This window comes from Microcebus murinus, chromosome 10 (genome assembly GCF_040939455.1).
Source record: "Microcebus murinus isolate Inina chromosome 10, M.murinus_Inina_mat1.0, whole genome shotgun sequence".
Taxonomy (NCBI): Eukaryota; Metazoa; Chordata; class Mammalia; order Primates; family Cheirogaleidae; genus Microcebus; species Microcebus murinus.
This window is the reverse complement of record NC_134113.1, coordinates 36,758,953-36,775,661: the sequence shown is the minus strand read 5'-3', so window position 1 is coordinate 36,775,661 and position 16,709 is coordinate 36,758,953. Positions and strand designations below refer to the sequence as shown.

At 33.7% G+C, this 16,709-nt stretch overlaps 1 protein-coding gene across 1 annotated transcript in view; it reads left to right on the top strand.

The window, feature by feature from the left end:
• The window catches only part of PTPRQ (protein tyrosine phosphatase receptor type Q), a 192,862-nt gene that overhangs the window by 27,010 nt on the left and 149,143 nt on the right, over window positions 1-16,709 (top strand). The window contains exons 10-14 of the mRNA XM_076007142.1: window positions 6,023-6,203; window positions 7,619-7,780; window positions 7,871-8,050; window positions 8,660-8,767; window positions 8,911-9,192. Coding sequence (XP_075863257.1) covers window positions 6,023-6,203; window positions 7,619-7,780; window positions 7,871-8,050; window positions 8,660-8,767; window positions 8,911-9,192 — 913 coding nt within the window. The remainder of the gene's footprint in view (window positions 1-6,022; window positions 6,204-7,618; window positions 7,781-7,870; window positions 8,051-8,659; window positions 8,768-8,910; window positions 9,193-16,709) is intronic.

Sequence of the window (16,709 nt, the reverse complement as noted above, 5' to 3'; positions counted from 1 at the left end):
ATGAATAGTTTCAGTGGCCAAAGAGAGACTGACTTGAAGCCTCAGTACCAAGTTTCAGGGATAGAATTCCCTAATCACTTGGCCTGGGCATACCACTGATCTCTGACCTGAAGGCATTGAGGCTGAGCATTTATGACATTGCTGTATGTCTGGTGTTTCTCTTTTTGGATAATGGCATCATTATCCTTTCTGTCATGAAGGCTTGAAACCTTGGAATTACCTCTGACTTAGGTTCTGCTTAGCATTTAATAGGCACTTAATGTTAAGGCTGATTATTTCTACCTCCAGAGTATGACTATCATGTCTATATTTTACTCTGTGTCCCTGTCCCAGCTCAGCATTACATAGTATCTTGCCTGGACTACTGCTTTTAATCTCACTACATTAGTTTTCCATTGCCATGTAACAATTTGCCACAAATTTAGCAGCTTAAAACCATTCACAGTTATTATCTCACAGTTTCCGTGGGTTGGGAGTGCAGGCACAGCTTAGATGCGTTCTCTGCCTAGATTCTCATAAGGCTGCAGTCAAGGGGCTGGCTGAGCTGTGTTCCCATTGGGAGGCATGACTGGGGAAGAATCCACTTCTAGGCTCACTCAGGTTTTGGGCAGATTTTATTTCCTTTTGGCTGTAGAACTAATGGCCCTGGCTTCTTGCTGGCTCTTGAGCAAACTACCCTCAATTCCTAAAAGACCCCCACAGTTTCTTGCCACATAGGCTTTCCCAAAATGACCATTTCCTTCATTAAACCAGCAATCAGGGTCTAACTAATACAATCATTGGAGTGACATGCCCAACCCCTTTGCTTTTTTCTATTGGTTAGATGCAAGTCACAGGTCCTACTCAACTCAAGAGCAGCAGATTATACGAAGGCATGAACAATAGAGATAATGGGTATCCACCTGAGAGATTAATCACCACACTCTCCCAGCCTACTATTTTTTATACTTTACGCACCTATTAGAATAATCCTTCCAGATGTAAGCATATGATTTGCATTATAAAAATATCCTAATGAGAATTGAGAACAGATGGGGAGATGTGTATATATCTATTTAAGTAAGCTAGCTCCTCATTATCATAGCAGAAAGTCAATAGGTCCTAAAGTAAATGAGTATTAACAGAGCAGTATTAGCATATTATTTGGTGATTTTAGAAGTAAACACCATAAGAACTGAACAGAGGAGTTAACTAAAGTATTGCTTCTGGGGAGTAAGGCTCGGAGCAGGGAGAGTATGAACAGGGAATTATTTTTATTATAAATCCATCATCTTTCCCTTGTTTTTTGTAGCAATGTACATATATCATGGTGATGGAACTTTAAAAAAATCCTTCCGTGCTAGGCTCGATCTAACTTCATCACTCTCATTGGAATTTTTTTTATGTAAACCTCTCATAATTTATTTGTTCCTTAATAAGTTGGGATTATTTAAATGAGTCAAAATATATATTAGATTTTACCTTTAGTATTTAAAGAAATATTTTAAAAATACATTAGCAAATTGAATCTCAAAGTTTGAGTATTTTTATTTCAACTTCCAAGCTTACATATGAATCTCATCTATAACATTCCTAATAAATGATTGCAAATCCAGCCTCTGCTAAAATATTGATCAACTCTGATTATATGGTATCTAACACCACAAAAGCAGCTCCTATTCTATAAGCTTAAAATCATTCTTCTTTATGGTTTCAGAAGCATCTATAGGTAAATATAAAGTTTTAGGTGCTCTGATAGGCTCAGAAATACATAGATAAGTAAGAGCCCACTCTCTTCTTGAACTATTTTGAACTGAAATATTTGCCCTTTAATGTTGAGCAGGTGGTCCCAACTCTCCTCCCTAGACCTACACAGTAGATTATAGTGACTAGGAGCCTGGGATTTGAAACCAGGAAAATGTGTTCAAATTCTACCTCTGCTATCACTAGTTTTATGAACTCAAACACATGACTGTAAAATGGAGGTAATAATATCTATCTCTTTGGGGTATAATGAAGTGAGATCACATGGCTAAAGGTGTTTAGCACTCTGACACATAGTAGCTTAAAAAGTTAGTCTTTGCAGTAATAACAATAATACACAACAATTTAACTTTTTCTCACTGAAGACAATATTTATAATTTTCCTAAATCTTAATATCTTCAGGTTTTCATTACTAATGATTTCTAGGTCCTTCATATCACAAATTACTCTCTTGTGTATATTTTCCAGTTTTTCAGTGATCCTCTTAACTGAACACAGTTTCTGTATGAAGCACCATCAAATTGGTATTAACTGATCAACACTTATTTGCACATATAGTAGTAACATTCATCAGGTGTTGGGTAGATGGGAGGCAGGAGGAGAGGATGGGTGTATTCACATCTAATGGGTGCGGTGTGCACCATCTGAGGTATGGACACGCTTGAAGCTCTGACTCAAGTGTGGCAGAGGCATATATGTAACCTAAACATTTGTACCCCTTTAATACGCTGAAATAAAAAAATTTAAAAAAAAACTCTAAAGGCATCTCTCTATAGACTGCTCTTTACTTGGATTTCACACTCAGATCTCATCTGGTACTTGTTCTTATATTAGGAAAATACCTTTTTTCCAGCAGACATCTTGCTATCTAGTGTTACAAAATTCTGAGATTCATACAGATACATCTTTCAACAACAGGAATACAACATATTCTTTGAGTATATCAAAATTTCTCACTTGTGGATGTGAGAAAAAAGTCAGCTAAGTACGTGTCCAGTTGATAAGAATGAGGCTGAGGACAGAATCTGAGAATAGTTTAGGAATGCCTTGAGATAAGTTTACTTTATTGAGCATTAGGAATATAAACGGAATCAAGCCTTAAAGATTTGTTCACTCAAATAATGTGTTAAATGATAGTGTCCTTTAGGAGGCTTTCAGGCATATACTAATTATAAACTTTTATTACTTTTTAATAACAGCATAAAGCTTGTTATAGTCTATATTAAAATATAGAAGCATTTCTTAGGAATAAGTTAAACATTTTATTAATTCAATTCAGCAGACCTCCACCTAGTCTGAATTGATAGATATAATTGTTTTTTTCAAAAAATGAAACCACAATTGCTATAATGAATATTATTACATGTAAAATCAAGTTGGTTTATTCAGGTGGATTAGGAATTTAACTCTGAAGACTTCTTATTCTTTCATGTAAATTCCAAGAATTCCCGGGTAGCGTATGCAAGTCCTTTCATGTTGATAAATTGTGACATTCCCTAACTCAATGGTTATCAGCCAGTGTCTATTTTGCTTTCCAGGAGACATTTGGTAATCTCTAGAGACATTTTCATTGTCACAAGTGGGAGGATGCTTCTTCTGGGTAGGGCCAGGGTTGCTGCTAAACATCCTACAATGCACAGAACAGCTCCCCATAACAGAAAATTATGTAGCACAGAATTCAATAGTGCTGAGATTGAGAACCTTGGACTAACTCAGTGAGTCCAAAACTATTAGGCATTATAATGGGCTCTTTCCCCTTCTATTTCCCTCATTTACATTCCTGTTTCTCTCTTCCCCTTCCCATTACTCGCTTAAATTCTAATTCTTTCCTGTCACTTTTGTTCTTATAATTATTACTTTTTTCTCCTTTGAAAAACCTAACATGTAATCTAATGTCTTTTTAAAGAGGCAAAGTGTGACAAATGTTCATGATATGGCACAGCTAGTGATCATTAGTAACGTTCTGGGTTGTTAGAAAAACCAATCATTTTCAAATCATTGCCCTAGTCATGGAGGGTTTTCCCAATACTAGAATTTGAGAGAAATTCACATAGTCAAAAATATTCAGGTCAACTCTTATGCTGCAATGACAATTTGTCAACAGAGATGCTTAACTGAGGTAATTGATGGGATACTGTAGTTTAACTCAATAATTTATCTGACATGGGGTAGAAAATATTGAGAGATTTAATGCAAAATTTTAGTTCAGGAGGAAATTGTTTATACTACCTCACTATCCCTTCTATAGCACTTTGTACACTGTAGATTCTCCAAGGGTGACTGATTGATAGTGGAAACAGCTGTGTGGTTCGGGCATAAACTATTGACTAGAATACCAGAGCATCTCTGAATTATGTGTTTGTGATCCATGCCCTCCCTAATTTCCCTGTGAGGGCAGAGCTGAAGTGAGTTGTTGGAAGACAGAAGACCTTTACCTTGTTCCACATAGGGTTCCCTATCCAGAGTTCTTTGTCACAGTGTTTTTGAAGTAGATCTTACCAGTGTTCTCCTGCCGTTCACCACAACACTTTTCTGACTAAAGTTGTAAGATTTCGATAATTTTATTTTGTATATATTATTTTTGGAGGACTGGAGATTTTTTGAATCATTTATTCTTTTATCTCTCAGAAAAGTTAATATTTAAATAATTTGCTTGGAAGATAGTTAAATTAATAGAACTATTCTGTAATTTCTTGCCTTTCTGAGCATCTACTATTTTTTTTTAAAATACTAAGTGCTTTGATATTAATAGAGAATAGAAAATCTCTTTTTGGCTGTAGAAGTGAAGACAACCCAAAAACATGTTAGGTGATTAAAAGACAGAAGCACCAAAACTTATGAACAGCTGAAACCTATGTTATGAATTTATAATAAATTTTGAGGGTACATGAGCATGGAAATTCAAGTAAATTTCTAAAAAAGGGTTTTAAAGGTGAATTTGGAAGCAGAATTTGCAAATAAATTGATTAAAAGAGACTAGTTTTTGCAACGTGTTCCTTTTTTTTCAAAACTATTTTATTTTGGAAAATTTCAAAGGCATAAACGTAGAGAAAAGAGTATGATAAGCTTCCATATACCCACCACTTGGATCCAGTAATTATCAGTAGTCTGCCATTCTGGACTCAACTGGTTCCTATTGTTGCTACTGCAGATGTACTTTAAAATAAATTTCACATTTCACATCGTTTTGCTACAATGTGCCTAAGCATGAGTATCTAAAAACATTGACATTTCAATACAAACAAAAATGCCATGATCACAATTAACAAAATTACTAATATTGTCTTAGTATAATCTAATACCTAGACCATATTGAAATTTCCCTGATTATCTCCAAAGCCTATGTTGATAGATATGTCCTAAATAGAATCCAAAGTCCACACATTGCACTTGGTTGTTAAATCTCTTAAGGCAATATTTTCTTTGATTAATATTTAGTCTTTTTTCCAAAGTTGACATTCTATACAAATATCTAATTATTTGGTCAAAACATCTTTTTCCTCGTTTTGTTTCAATCAATTATGCTGAGTGGGAATGGAGGAGAAGGAAGAGGGTTGTCTTGTTATCTCAACAAAAAGCTGTATTATATACATCCATAATCTGTTCCTGATGTTTTCACTTCAATATCTGCCACTTTGGTGAACTTGACATGTGTGAATTACATTATGAGATCTAGGAACAATTGCAGTTGCTTAAAATATTCCTTAGATCCAAAGCCTTGGATAGGTATACCATGAACCTTTCTTGAATACTATTACTATGCAGTTTTATTCTTGTCTGTAACTTCACTCTATTGTAGATAAACTATTATCACTGATATTAATATGTATCAAGCAGCCATGCAGGCCTCTCACACCTCATATAGAAGTGAATACACATAAATAGGAAAGCAAAACATGTTTTAATACATTAGTCTGCCCAGAAAATTTTCCTTTTGGGGGGTGAGCAATTAAAATATTCAGTTATGGAATTTTTGCATTAGTATGTCTAATCTTACCACAAGGAGACTAACCAAGTCCAAAAACAAGTAAGTATCTACTTCTTCCTAAAATACAGTATTGATCTCTTAAGAAACAGAGTGATCATAATGTGTTAAAATGACACAAGGTTTTGGTAGCTTGAAATGAAATCTTGGAATATAAAGAAAATAGGGAAGTAAGATATTTCTAAAAAACATGACTCCGAAGTTGCAAGTTTGCTTTTAAACTAATAGTTGATTTAAGTCATCAAGCGTAACTGTCACAAGCAGTCTTTGTAAATATCTACTTTTAATTACAGTATATAAATGACCCCATGGGCCCAGAAATTGTGAACATAGAAGAGCCAATGGCAGGATTATATGAAGGTTCAGCAGAGATATCTTCTGACTTGTACTCACTTGCTTCATTTATGTATAATAGTCATTCATATGATATTTTTCCTGTAAGGAATGGAGCTGAAGACCAGAATTCACCAGTTGGTAGGTAAAACTTTAATTTTCTGTAAAGTGGATTTGAACAATCAGTGCTAGATAGCAAAGATATGAACCCTAGCTTAGAGTTCAACCATATTATTAATGGTCCATGAGCTGGAGTCAGATTTTTTAGCTGTCAGATAACCTCATGCAGCAAATGGAAATGCCACACAGGCAGAAGCTGGCCCCTCCTAACCCGTTTGACCTTCTTCCTAAAGAAAGTAGCACCCTAGAGTCTCTGGCCAAGCTGCATAGACAATCAGTTATTACAGTTGCCAAAGCAGGTGTGATGGGAAGGGATTAACATATCTTCAAATCATTTACAGGCCTCACACTCTCTACAGCTTTTGACTAATAGGTTTTCAAGTGTCACTAAAGGTAAATAGGTCAGAAAGTTACAACTCTAGTGCATGGTGTGATAAACAGGTGTAGGTGACCCCGATGACGTGGTGATGTCATTAGTGTATACACTTGCTCTTCAGTGTCAATGACTCTTATTGTTTCTAAAAGGAGAAAGTCATATATAGCAAATTAAAAATACTTAGGTGATACAGATCTATATTATCTCTCTGGTTTTTCTAAAATGTTAAGTGAGAAGAATATTTCATTTCATCACCTTTTTTTCTGATTTGGTATTTGTCCCATTCTAAATTAAAAGTGTTATATTACTCTATTTATGGTAGAATGAGTAAAGAATATCACATAACATACAAGGTATGTTTATTTTAGTGATTTGTTTTTATTATGCAAGGAAGACTAGGGGCAACACTAAAAATTAAGACGCCCATGATTTCTGGTGCAGATGTTTCCCTAAATACTTCAAGTTTGGCCTAATTGCTAATTAACAGTTTTGCGAACACAAGTTCTAAAGTAAAAATCTAACATTTAAAATGTTCAGGCATATTTATGTGCCAGTTATTCATGGATGCTTGTTTTCAAAAATTATTGGTTTAATGAATGCATGATAAATTTTAAGTCCAAATAAAACTCTCACTTTTTAACTCTTCTATTAAAAGCTAGTATTGATTCATAATATTTCAATTTTTTATTATTATCTAGTCTTTCTTCTCAGAAAAATTCCTAGCCAGTCTCTTTTAGTTCTATTTTCTCAAAACACTAATCTCATGTTCCAGAATGCTGAATAGTATATAAAAACTAGCAGAACCATATTATGAGCACAAACTGTTTATAGATATTATCGGGGTATTAATAACTCATAATAATATTCAATATAATCTTTAAAATTAATTTTTTATATTTACTATTAATTATATACCTACCTTTAATATAGAGGAGCACATGGAGAGATTAATGAATCATATGAAATCAAGTTTAAGATTTCACTGTATAAGCAAAAATAATTCGATTATGAATCCAAACAGTTTTGTTTTGTTTTTTTTTTTTTTACTTATTTCAAGTAGTAACTACAAGGAATCAGTATATCACTGACATTGATGCTGAACAGCTGTCTTACGTTATCAGGCAACTTATACCTTTCACTGAGCACATGATTAGTGTATCTGCTTTCACCATCATGGGAGAAGGACCACCAACCGTTCTCAATGTTAGAACACATGAGCAAGGTAAAGATGTATTTCCTCTGAAACAATCACCTGCAAACATTGCTCTTGCATTCTTTTCATTCATATTAATTGTTTACTCTTCTTTTTAAGTTCCAAGCTCCATTCACATTATAAATTATAAAAATATTAGTTCTTCATCTATTTTGTTATACTGGGATCCTCCAGAATATCCCAATGGAAAAATAACTCATTATACAATTTATGCAATGGAACTGGATACAAACAGAGCATTCCAGATGACTACTATAGATAACAGCTTTCTTATAACAGGTAGAACAAAAAGTTCATTTTTTTACATTCCTATTCTGGTGGGAAATATGCATCTCTCTATGTTTTAAACACTGTAGGACCAAATTCTGTGTCACTCCAGATTTGGTTATTTTATGGTTCCAAAAATACCTTTTAAAATACTTGCAGAAAAACTTGATTAAATGTGTTTTTCTTTAACTATATTTACCTACGGAGAAATAAAAGGCATCAGATCACAGGTTTCATAGAAATTTACTTAACTGAGGCAAAATTATATGTGGTACATCAAATAACTCATTATTAAAGACTTGAATGAATAAATGTGAAAATAAGGTGGAATAATTCAGCAGACATGGTGTTTGTGCCAAGTCAACTATACCCTTTACAGTGTGCCAAAAATTATTTTTTTCAGATTTAGATTATTGTCTTAATATTTTAGGAAAGAACCCAGAGATCACCAACATGGAAAGGCCCTCAATCCCAAGGAATTTGGGTAGAATGAGATTATATGGAAGTTGACTTAAGTAGTCAGTCCCCCAAATAAATTATTTTCATTAGCCCTATGTTAAATGGCACTAATCTAAGATTGTTATTTTAAGAACTTTAAAAATTTGTCTGTTGTCCTTATAGGGTTAAAGAAATACACAAAATACAAAATGAGAGTGGCTGCCTCAACCCATGTTGGAGAAAGTTCTTTGTCTGAAGAAAATGACATCTTTGTGAGAACTCCAGAAGATGGTAAGAATATCAATTATGGTTGCAATTTAAAAAAAGGAAAGTGCTGTTACATGCTTACTGCCTTTATGTCATGCCACTTTTAGTGTCTGAAGCAACAAACATGGAAAAAATACATGCACTTAAAATTTTGTTTCCTTCCCCAGAACCAGAGTCATCACCTCAAGATCTTGAAGTAATTGACATTACTGCAAATGAAATAAGGTTGAAGTGGTTGCCACCTGAAAAACCCAATGGGATCATTATTGCTTATGAAGTGCTATATAAAGATATGGATACTTTCTTTATAAAGAACACCTCAACAACAAACATAATTTTAAAAGATTTAAAACCTTACACCCTCTATAACATTTCTGTAAGGTCATATACTAGATTTGGTCATGGCAATCAGTTATCGTCTTTACTCTCTGTGAGGACTTCTGAGACTGGTAAGTTGTTTTTTGTTTATTTAATGATACATAGTGATGTAGTAAACATAGCTGACAATTACCATATTGTTTATATTTTACATAACCTAAAAACCTTCATTATTTGGCTTTGTATAATCCAGAAATTCATGTGCTTTTTGGGCAAAAGTGTGGGAAAATGCTTGCTGTGCAAATTTTTAAATTCTGATTTACATATAAGGAAACTCCTGATAAAATTCAGTGAATTTTTCAAATGAAAGACCTTGAGAAACCAGAGATTCTTTCAGTGTACCTGTAAACTTTGGATTGAATAGCTACTTGCTTTCAAATTAGATAAAAATAGAGACTCACAGGAATAGATTCTTATACTCTAATGAAGCAAGTATATAGATTGTGGGAGCACAAAAATGGCATGCCTGGGGAAGGCTTATGGAGGGGGTAGCATTTGGTGTGGATCTTAATGAGGAGGTGGAATGGGCAGGAGGATATAACGATTGCTGGGTGGATGGGTTGGGAGGGATATCCCATCTAAAGAAACTAATGCAAGCAAGGAATTACTTGTGTTTCAGTTTTAATGATGCTAGAGCAAATAGTACAATGCAAGGCATTTTGCTTGATAATCTTAGTTTATTGTTTATATTATGTTTACAATCATATATTGGAGGCATAACTGTTAGGCCAATTCTACAATGTATGCTGAGTTTTCATAACTAAGTGTAAAGTTACTGTTTTATACATACATTTAACGGAATAAATATTAAACCACATGAAACTGCTATTTTTATAGGTCATAGATGGCCAAATTTCAGCAATTTCATATAGTTTAGCCAGATATTATATGTGAAGTTCTGTCTCTGACCTTGAGGACCTAGAAATCTAGTAAAGCAGCTTACCTTTGAATGATAGTATCTTGTTGAGACTATTCACAGAAATGCATAAAATGAGATAACACAAAAGTGTCCATAGAGAATGGCAGTAGTTGAAATTGCAGGATTAAGAGAGTTATAAAAGAAGCATTTTATATCATCAAGGCCTTAAAGTGAAACTTAATTGATATTAAACTATATATCGGCATATTTCATTGCTTTTATAGATGTTGTACCTAAAATAAGTATTTTTGAGAATAACGGTATGCTCTGTAGTGACTTTTATTTTACAGTGGGTCAAGGAAAAAAACAAGTATATTTTGAGCACCTGCTAAGTGTCATGGGCTCTGCTAATGGCTTTCACACAATTTGTCTTTTTAAAATTCTTGAGGAAAGCACTAAGTCATTATTATCTTGTTTAATGAAAAACTGGGCCTCTGAGAGGTTCATCCATTCAACAAATATTCACAATTGCCAGGTTCTACTGGGGCAAAGCAGTATAAAACAAAACAATTTCCTGCCCCCTTAAAGTTTTTATTAATTGGTGGGTGATTAATTGCTTAAGGTGATTCACCTGGTAAATGACAAAGCTGGAATTGGCACCCAAACCGATCTGATTATAAAGCCCATTGGCCTTTCACAGTACATGCTGTTTTGGAAACCATCAATAAAGCTGATAAATTATAAAATACATCTAGGATCTTTCTATTTGTTGTTGTAGTGTTATTTTGCTGTTTGGGCTCTGCAGGGCATGGGGAAGGAAAGTAATAACTTTCAAAGATCCTGTTGTGATATTGAAGAATCACCAAATTTATGAATGTTTATCAAGCACTTTGCTATTCATGTGGTCACAACATCAAGAACACTTTATTTTAATGATAAATTATAAAGACATTATAATATTTTGTTTGCTGATTATTACAATGCATGGAATCTTTTATCTCTTTCACTATTTGTATAAGCTTAATTCTAAGGTAGGGATAGTAAATCATAAGTTAATATAAGAATTTAATTTGAGATTTAATGTAAAATGAGAATTTTAGTTTGGAAAGTATCTGAGAAAACATATAGAATCCTTTATTTTATAGGCAAGGAGACCTAGGACTATTTAGGTAAAATGACTCATAAGTCATGGTAGATGAGAAATAAAGTTGAGGCTTGACGGTAGCCCTCCTGACCTGGATTTCAGGGCTCATTTAATAGGCCCCTGAGCTAGCTAGAAAAATTAAGAGAAGGGGGAAACAATTTATTCCATTGCTCAATAGCCTACCAGTTGGGTAGGTATTATAGGGTTGTCTTGACACTTAGACTCTTCAGAAATGAAAGAGGCCTAAAAATCGTGGAGTATAGAGTTCAATACCCATCCTTTTAATTTCTGGCTTTCTGTCCTGAATTAGAACAGTCTCAAAGTCTGTGCATTCTCCACATGGATAGAAATGGTAGACAATGGAATCTACATCAGTAACTTTTCCTAGCTCATGTGTGCTACTGTTGAGCCATCAACTTTAGTTCCCTGGGCAAAGGAGGAAGCTAGAGTTTTAAGTAAAGCCTCGAGGTATCTGTCATTTGAAGCAGGCTGTGCTCAAGAACAACTGTCTGTCTGTAACCATCTGTCTGTGCTCATAGCTCAATAATCCTATTAAATATAATAAAGATACCTTCTACTCTTAAAAAAAAGGGGGCCCATCCTTTAATATTGTTTCACGGGAAATTAAGTGGTGTGTTAACTCAGTGATGTATTAATGTTACTAATTACACATAGGAGTAAATTAGTTGTTCAAATGCCATATCTTGTTTAGAGAACCAGAGTTTACTAATGCTTGTAAGTAAAATATTCTTGTGTTCACACAGTACAAGATTGATTGTGTATGTGTATATGTATATATGTTAGTGTGTTTGTCTGTATTTTAATCATAGAATGTGCAATTTGCAAATTTGACATTAGTTTTTATTTTCTCATTGTTAGGAAGCAAAAATCACAAAAATAACTTTAAGGAGTTCCCATACAAATTACCCTTTTGATGATGTATACATATTCTCTTTTCTTTTTAAGACATAACTTTCTTTACAGCAAACCTTTAACCAAACACCTTGAACATGTTTGATTTGGGGCAAAAACCACTAGTGGATAGTAATAAATGTTATCCAAAACTCTGTGTACAACTCTACACATTGATTTGTATTAATGAATAGCATTTTAAAGTTTGCCTGCATACATTAAAGCTATGTATGCTAAACAATAGTCTTTTGGTATACACAAGGTAACTTCTCTTTTTAGTATTATCATGAACTAAATTATTTCTTTTATCTTTAGATTTTTAATAGATTCAGCTTATTTCAACTGATTATAATCATTACTTTTTATTCATAAGTTATCAGCTACACAAAATATTCCTGTAATTGGAAATACTCTTTATACTATTTCAGAAAATTCTAAGTTTATCATCACTCTCCAAAATCAGTAAGTCATCAAGTCTGTCTTGGTTTATCTACCTGAATATCCAGTACTGGTTATCCCCTAAGGATAAATGGATATAAATGCAAAGGATATCAGCCTGGAGTCAGTAATGCATATTTATATCCTGACTACTGGTGGTAGGCAGACAATTCCAGAGGAACAACTTAAATTCCAATGAGAATTTTTTCAAAATCAGAAGTTATGTTGAGTTATGAAATTCAAGAATAGCATGACTAATTCCTTTTTCTTGTGACTAAGGAGTTTTTCAATCTACTCATATCTTTTCCTTACCCGTGAGTTTCTCTTTTTAAAGGTATTCTATATCAGATTGAACATATTTATTCATTCACTGAACAGATTTTTTATGGATTCTATATCATCTGTTACCATTTTACTATGTAGTATAGATATAGCAGTAAACAAAACAAAATTCCTACCTTCACGAAACTTAACATTCTAGAAGAGTCACAGAAAATAAACCAGTAAACAAATTTGTGACTGTGGGTAGTGGTAAGTTCTAGGAAGAAAAATATATCCCAGAAAGAAGAGAGAAAGTTAGAGAGTAATAAGTGGGCTATTTGAGATGGAGGACTGAGAAAAGGCCTTGCTGGTGAGGTTATATTTGCCCATTAATGATATATAAAATTAAATTATATGAGGACAGGGAAGAAAAGTGTTCTAGAAGGAGGAATAGAAATTGCCTGCCAAGTTCTTGACAAGGAAAGAAACTTTATGGTGTTGAGGAAGAGCAGGGCATTTCTGTTACTTGAGCAGGGTGAACTGTGAGTAGAGAATTAGCAGATGAGGAGAGAGACATGCATAGGGGGATGGTGCAGATTTCTGGTTGTCGTTATAAGAAATTTAGAGTTTAGTTTTAATGAGAAGTTATTGGAGAATTACAAAACAACAGGATATGATTTGCAATCTTAGACAATTGCTGAATATGTTGGATATGATAGTAAAGAAAAAAAACCCAGGTGAACTACTAGATTTTTGGTCTGAGTATCTGAATGAACGGTGGTGCCATTTACTGGGATGGGAAAGTCCAGGGAAGAAAAAATGTGGTCAGTGTGGAGAAAATTCAGAACCTTTGTTTTGAACATGTTTGAGATATCCAAGTGCCTGCTAGGAAGGCAATTAGATAAACAAATTTGAAACTCAAGGAGAAGATCCAGGGTTAAATATGTAATTTGGAGGCCTCACCATGTCTTTGGTATTCAAAGTCAAGGGATGAGATAAAGTCACATCAGGGTGAGTGTAACAAGAGACGTCAAGAAGCTTACTACTATGTCTTGGGTGATATGACACATAGACTTAGGGAAGTCACAGGAGAGTTAATTAAGGAAAAAGCAAAAGTCTCCAGTGATGTAGGAAGAAAATGCCAGGTGAATAAAGATTTTCAAGTAGAAGGAATTCATTTCTAAGGTCAAATGATGCTGACAAGTGAAGTAAGATTGATTAGTGGTTTGGCAAAATGGAGGTCATTGGTGACTTCACAGGAGTAGGTTTCATGAAAAAAATGAGAAAAAATGACTAACTGAAGTGGGATTAGAATGAGTTTTAGGTAAGAAAATGTAGAAAACAAGTAAAGGCAAATTTTGAGGAAAGTGAAGGATAGAATTGAGCAATAGCTGAAGATATAAGTGGAATCAAGAGACTTTTTTTTACTGTGATATATTTACAACATGTGTATGTTTGCATGTATATTTGAATAACTTCAAGTGTAAAGTTCTTTGAATAGACTTTGAATGGAATCTAATGCAGAAATGGAGGGATAGGCCTTAAAAAAGAGGAAGAAGGAAAGACAAAGAAAAATTTGTGGTAGGAAGATAATGTAGTTCTCTTCAGTGTTTTTTTATTAAATATTTTTTCAATGAAATTAGAAGCAAGAATAGGCTTAGAATAAGGAAGGAGAGGGGATATTAGACATATGTGGAGAGAGAGAAGATGGTGAAAACTTACATAAAAGAGTGAGAGACTGAAAAAAAAGAGTGAGAGACTGAATTAACTAAACAAAATACATTGGCTGCAGGCAGTGAAAAAGATCCATCTGAGATTGAGGTTATACATTTAAATGGGGTTAGTCAGCATGAAGTGGTGTTTTATTCAGCCATTTTTAGCTGTTACAGTAAAGATGTGGAACCAGCACAGAATTTGGTTTAAGTCAAATTGTAATTTTGCCAGGAAACAGAGGAGTTGTTGGAGATTGCTAGGAAGTGATTATAATGATTATAGTGACTAAGGAGTCTATCCTGAGTATGTAAGGAAATGAAGACATAGGGAGTCTGATAGTGAAAATTTGATAAAGATCAAAGGATTGTTGGATTGGGAGCACAAGAGTTAAGCTGGAAATATAGGAGGTGTTTGCCAAAGAAAGGCATACTGGAAGCTATCGGTAATGACAAGGTCTTGGGTGTTGCCATGAGAGCCTGTGGGTAAGGCAAAATGGAGGAAAAGATTATTGGAATTATAGAGATCAAGGAATACAGAGTCCAAGGAGTTGGATAGATCATTTGCATGGATGTTGACATCTCTAATAGTGGTAGAGAGTAAGTTAGTTATCCTTGTGACAAAATCTTTAAAATGTTTGGAGAAGTGGCAGAGCACCTCCAGACAACTGTCTTAAGGAATGGTATCATATGGTGATATCTGATAGAATAGGCTTCAAAGGCTCTGTGGTTCTTCAGGAAGAGGAAAGGAGAAAAGATACGTGTATGGAAAAGAGGAGTGGTAAATAAAACTCACAACTCCCAGGCCCTATAATTATAAGGATTAAGGAAAAAAAACAAGCCTGGTACCAAAAAGGCCTATAGCAGTGTTCTCAGCAAGTCCAAGATTTCATTTAGAGCCAGAAGGTTAAGAAAGCATTCAAGGTAGTTGAGGATTTTACTCAATGTAATAGATTAGCTTGGGAAGACACTAGAGAAGATTTAGGATGTTTAGGGTAGGAAGGATAGTAGGATTATATTGCTACATATTGCTACATCAAACTATGCTATGCATTATAATCCTTCCCAAAGTTTTAGAAGCATTGACATTCTTAAGTTACTTTTTTCCTATTACATCTGCCTTAGACACAAAAACCCCATAGCTGTTAACAGTTGGGGAGAGTAATATATCTTCACTTTCGAGGCTTCTGAATTTTATTTCTCTACTGTATTTATTAGTAGTAATTTTTATATCCATGGTATTTAGAATGTTAACAAAAATGGTTCAATTTCTTTATTTGAAAGGAAAGAATCTTATAATAGAACTCTTTAATGCAGGGGTCCTCAAACTTTTTAAACAGGGGCCAGTTCACTGTCCCTCAGACCATTGGAAGGCCGGACCATAGTTTTAAAAAAACTATGAACAAATTCCTATGCACACTGCACATATCTTATTTTGAAGTAAAAAAACAAAAGGGCAAAAACACCCACGTATGGCCTGCAGGCCGTAGTTTGAGGACGCCTACTTTAATGGCTATAATATCTATAAATTTATAGATTATAGTTTATATTATTAGTTTATATTAAATAGTTTATATTATTTAACTCTTCAAATTATTCTATGCAGACAATTTTAAACCATTGTCTTTACAACTGTGGTCTTTCATCTTTGGTAAATTTTTAATTTTTATTTATTTATTTTACCTAAAGTACATTGTCTACAATTTCATGTATTGAAGGTATATTGATGGTATTCTTTTTCATTTTTTTTGTTTTGTTTTGTTTTGTTTTTTATTTTTTAGCAGAGAATTACCTTCTATATCTTTTTCGGTTTTTGATTATCTAAATATATTTTTAGTTTGCTCTTGTCAATTTTTCTAGGTATAGAATTCCAGTTGTTTTTTAATTGATGTCAGTTGTCAATCTAATTGTCATTCCTATATAGATGGTTTCTCTTCTTTCAGGTGCCATTAAGATCTTCTCTTCTTTGGTGTTGTGCATTTTTACAATGATGTGTCTAGATGTGATTTTTTAAAGTCCTGCTTGATTATTGAGATTCCTTGATTTGAAGTTTGATATCTTTCAATAATTTTGATAATTCTCAGCCATTATTCCTTTAACTGTTTCTTTTTCTTTATTCTTTCTGTTATTTTACCCACTCTTAGTATATTGTCTGTTTCTTAACTGTCACTTATATTTTTGTATAAGTTTTATCTTTGATCTACATTCTTGATAATTTCTTCAATATTATCCTTTTCCTAAAATTCTCTCCATATCTATCTAATC